The following is a 4,941-nucleotide window of genomic DNA, read 5'->3' on the forward strand; positions in this document are numbered from 1 at the left end:
CCCCGACGGCCACCTGGCGCCCACGTGGACGGGCCTTTAGTCGCGGTTCTTAAGCAACCGCGACTAAAGGATGGGGCCTTTAGTCGCGCCCGTTCGGTCGCGGTTGCGCAACCGCGACTAATGGCAGTTGCGAACCGCGACCAAAGGCCCTTTTTCCACCAGTGCATGTATATTAAATAAAATAGTAAAATAAAATAATAAAGGGATCCGGCCTCCAGAGCGCACTATCGACGTGCAACGCGCTAACTTTCGTAGCACAGTACCACTTGGCACGACGTACGTAGGCTGGCAATTGGGCAGTTCCACGTCGCGTCAGCCTTTGCAGCAGAACACACCTGACACGCCACGGCCGGAAGTTGTATGAAAGAGACCCGGTAGTTCACTTCCAAAAGAAAAGGAGACCCGGTAGCTACGTTCATCCTGCTGTTCCAGGTGGCGGGAAAACCGCGTGATCGACAACGCCGAGAGGACTCGGCTCTCAGCCTCGTGCATGCCGGCCGCCCGCCGCGGTTCACGGCGAGGCCACACGGCGCCGTCGTTCCCATCGGCGCGAGTTCATGCGTGTCCACTACCAGTAGCTAGCCAGAACCCGAGCAGCTTAGCAAAACCTTTGCTTGATCGACATCGTCGACATGCACTCTCGTGCCTTAGCACCCAAGGCGTTGCACGTGCCTACGCGTCCTCATGCGCATCCGTGCCACATACGTGTTCTGTCCTATGTACTTGTGCTAATAAAAAAGCAACGAAAAAACGTTGCAGCTTTTGAACAACGTTCACACATTATTCACCCGCAAAAAAAAAAGCAACGAAATATTTTGTTGTGGAAGTAAATGCAGGGTATTTTTTGGGTGAAGGTTCGTCCGCGCTTCGGCTGAAAATGAATCCTGCATGCAGTGCAAGTGCAACGGCTACCTTATAAAAGACCACCAACAGTAATGGTTGCTCCGTTGGCGTGACGAAAGAGACGAACGAACTCGCCGTCCCACGGCATTCAAGAGGCGGTTCATCGAGCAGTTTCCACTCCGATTTCCAGGAAGCTTCCTCGATTTGCCTTATACAGGGCTACATATATTCAGCTGCATCAAACCCAGCAAGGCATCCCCTGACCTGACCTGACCTGACCCTCCCAGCTAGATCCGTCATCGAGTCCTAGGAGTTGTCGACCGATCTCGCCTCCCCGCCGCATCCATTGATCCCTCGTCCGTCCGTCTTGTTTCCTCTCGCCGTTCTCGCCTGGCCTTCCAATCGCGCGCTGCACAGCGGATGGAGTGCGCCAACATCCTGATCGCCGTGGGCCGCCGGTCAACGTCGCCTTCCCCGTCCTCCTCGTGGCAGCCGGGGAGGCAATGGCGCAAGGCGCTGACCGTCATCCGGACGTGCCACAGGCTGGCGCGGCTCGGCATTCTGTCCGCCGGCGTCCTGCCACGGAGCACCGCCTTCTACGTCGCCATCAAGATCCACCACGACGGCAGTGACTCCGATGCCGCCGACACCGCCGCATTCTCTGTCGCCGCCGATGACGAGCTTTTCAAGGGCCTGGTCAAGGAGAAGCGCGAAGACTGCTTCCGCCGCCTCGGGGCCGGCGCTGGCATCGCGGCAGCGCTGGCGTCCGACGCCGAGCGCGGCATCCGAGGCGACGCCGACGACGTGCGGCGCCGCAGGGAGTCGTTCGGCGGGAACACGTACCCCAAGCCAAAGCCCAAAAGCTTCTTCAGCCACGTCTGGGACGCGCTCAAGGACGTCTTCCTCATCGTGCTCCTCGTCTGCGCCGTCGTCTCCCTCGGCTTCGGCATCAAGGAGCACGGCCTCAAGGACGGCTGGTACGACGGTGTAAGTATCTTCCTCGCGGTCTTCCTCGTCGCTGCCGTGTCCGCCGTCAGTAACCACAGCCAGGCCAAGCGGTTTGACAAGCTGGCCAGTGAGTCCGACAATATCGCCGTAACCGTAGTCCGCGACGGCCGGAGGCAGGAGGTCTCCATATTCGATATCCTCGTCGGCGACGTGGTGATACTCAAGATCGGCGACTCGGTGCCAGCGGACGGGGTGTTCCTGGAGGGTCACGGCCTGCAGGTGGACGAGTCGAGCATGACGGGCGAGCCCCACCCGATCGAGATCGATGCCGAGAAGAGTCCCTTTCTCACCGGCGGCGTGAAGATCGTCGACGGCTACGGCCGGATGCTCGTGACCGCCGTCGGCACCGACACCTTGTGGGGCGAGATGATGAGCAGCATAACCAAGGAGACCGCCGAGCCAACGCCGCTCCAGGAGCGCCTCGAGCGCCTCACCTCAAGCATTGGCAAGATCGGCGTCGCCGTCGCGGTGCTCGTGTTCACCGTGCTCACCGCGCGCCACTTCACCGGCAGCACCAAGGACGACCAAGGGAAGCCGCTGTTCAACAAGGGCCACGTCACCTTCGACGCCGTGTTCAGTTCCCTCGTCGTCATCTTCCAGCAGGCCGTCACCATCATCGTCGTCGCCATCCCCGAGGGCCTCCCGCTGGCGGTGACGCTCACGCTCGCCTTCTCCATGAAGAGGATGGTGAAGGAGAACGCGCTGGTGCGCCGCCTCTCGGCGTGCGAGACAATGGGGTCGGTCACAGCCATCTGCACCGACAAGACCGGCACGCTGACGCTCAACCAGATGAAGGTGACCGAGTTTTGGGTCGGCACTGACCAGCCCAGAGGTGCCACGGCGATCGCCGGGAGCGTCGTCACCTTGCTCTGCCAGGGAGCTGGGCTCAACACCACGGGAAGCGTTTACAAGCCGGACAACGTGTCGCCACCGGAGATCACAGGCAGCCCGACGGAGAAGGCGCTGCTGTCGTGGGCCGTAGCGGACCTCGGCATGGACGCCGACGCGCTGAAGAGGAGCTGCAAGGTGCTGCACGTTGAGGCCTTCAATTCGGACAAGAAGCGCAGCGGCGTGATGATCAGGGACAACGCTACCGGCGCGGTGGTCGCGCACTGGAAAGGCGCCGCGGAGATGGTGCTGACGAACTGTTCGATGTACGTGGACACGGACGGAGCGGCGCGCGAGCTCGGAGTGGAGCAGAGGAGGAACCTTGAGAAGGTGATCAACGACATGGCCGTCTGCAGCCTCCGGTGCATCGCCTTCGCCTACAAGCAAGTCGACGGCTCCGAGCAATCAAAGATCGACGACGATGGTCTGACATTGCTGGGCTTCGTCGGCTTGAAAGATCCGTGCCGGCCAGAGGTCAAGGCCGCCATTGAAGCTTGCACCAAGGCAGGCGTCGCCGTCAAGATGGTCACGGGCGACAACATCCTCACGGCCCGCGCGATCGCCAAGGAGTGCGGAATCATATCCAGCAACGACCCCAGCGGCATCGTCATCGAGGGGCACGAGTTCCGCGCCATGTCGCCGGAGCAGCAGCTGGAGATCGTGGACAGGATCCGCGTCATGGCGCGGTCCCTGCCGCTGGACAAGCTGGCGCTGGTGCAGCGGCTGAAGCAGAAGGGGCACGTGGTGGCCGTGACCGGCGACGGCACCAACGACGCGCCGGCGCTCAAGGAGGCGGACGTGGGGCTGTCCATGGGCGTCCAGGGCACCGAGGTGGCCAAGGAGAGCTCCGACATCATCATCCTCAATGACAACTTCGACACGGTGGTGACGGCCACGCGGTGGGGGCGCTGCGTCTACAACAACATCCAGAAGTTCATCCAGTTCCAGCTCACCGTCAATGTGGCGGCGCTCGTCATCAACTTCGTGTCCGCCATCACCACGGGCAAGATGCCGCTCACCACCGTGCAGCTCCTGTGGGTGAACCTGATCATGGACACCATGGGCGCTCTCGCTCTCGCCACGGACACGCCCACCAAGGCGCTCATGGACCGGCCGCCCATCGGCCGCACGGCGCCGCTTATCAGCAACGCAATGTGGCGCAACCTCGCCGCGCAGGCGGCGTTCCAGATCGCCGTGCTGCTGGCGCTCCAGTACCGGGGGCGGGACGTGTTCGGCACCGACGAGAAGGGCAACGGCACCATGATCTTCAACGCCTTCGTGCTCTGCCAGGTGTTCAACGAGTTCAACGCGCGGGAGATCGAGAAGAAGAACGTGTTCGCCGGGGTGCTCAAGAACAGGATGTTCCTGGTCATCATCGCCGTCACGCTCGCGCTGCAGGTGGTCATGGTGGAGGTGCTCACCAGGTTCGCCAGCACCAAGAGGCTGGGGCTGGGGCAGTGGGGCGTCTGCCTCGCCATCGCCGCCGTGTCGTGGCCCATCGGCTGGGCCGTCAAGTTCATCCCCGTGCCGGACCGGACTCTCCATGACATCCTCACACGCCGGAAATCCTCATGATGCATTCATTCATACCGCACCGCAGTGTTCATATTTCACAATTCATATAGCTTAGGTGATTCTTTCATACATTTGTTTAGTATACAGTAACTATTTGTCGAACTGCAGTTTTCATATTTCACATAGCTTAGGCAATTCTTTCATACTGTACATTGTTACTCTTATTTGCCGAATCTAATACAAACATATTTCTTCTGTTCATCGGTATTTCTAAAATCCTCCATTGAAACTACAGAAATTTAAGGCGCCATTTCCGCGCCGGAACGTGGCAAGCTGGCTACCGTGTTGACTGAGGGAACAAGCTGAATGTCAGCATGACTACACCTAATATGATCACACAATTCGGCTGTCAGTCATAAGATAGTGTCCATTCTAGATGTTCAATCAAACACAGGTTGGTCCTTTTTAGGTGTGTTTAGCTCTGAAACTAAGCGTGAATAATATTTTTTGCATATTTCTTCCAGAATAATACTTTAAGATCTGATTGGGTTTTGCCTTTGCTTGTGGATGCTTGTGCCCCTGCATATGCTTACATTTTCCATTATTCCAGAATAAAACTTAGCAGGCAAAATCAGGTCGCAATTTGGATTTTTCATAGCAAACTAAAGTTAGAATACTGCAATGAAT

General features: G+C 58.8%; 1 protein-coding gene across 1 annotated transcript; it reads left to right on the forward strand.

The window, feature by feature from the left end:
• Nucleotides 1–1,054: 1,054 nt before the first annotated feature.
• Nucleotides 1,055–4,515, forward strand: LOC123139925 (calcium-transporting ATPase 7, plasma membrane-type-like). The gene has a single exon (XM_044559645.1). The coding sequence runs from the start codon at nucleotides 1,264–1,266 to the stop codon at nucleotides 4,312–4,314; it is 3,051 nt and encodes a 1,016-aa protein (XP_044415580.1). The 5' UTR covers nucleotides 1,055–1,263; the 3' UTR covers nucleotides 4,315–4,515.
• The last annotated feature ends 426 nt before the right edge of the window (nucleotides 4,516–4,941 follow it).

Source organism: Triticum aestivum, chromosome 1B (assembly GCF_018294505.1).
Source record: "Triticum aestivum cultivar Chinese Spring chromosome 1B, IWGSC CS RefSeq v2.1, whole genome shotgun sequence".
Taxonomy (NCBI): Eukaryota; Viridiplantae; Streptophyta; class Magnoliopsida; order Poales; family Poaceae; genus Triticum; species Triticum aestivum.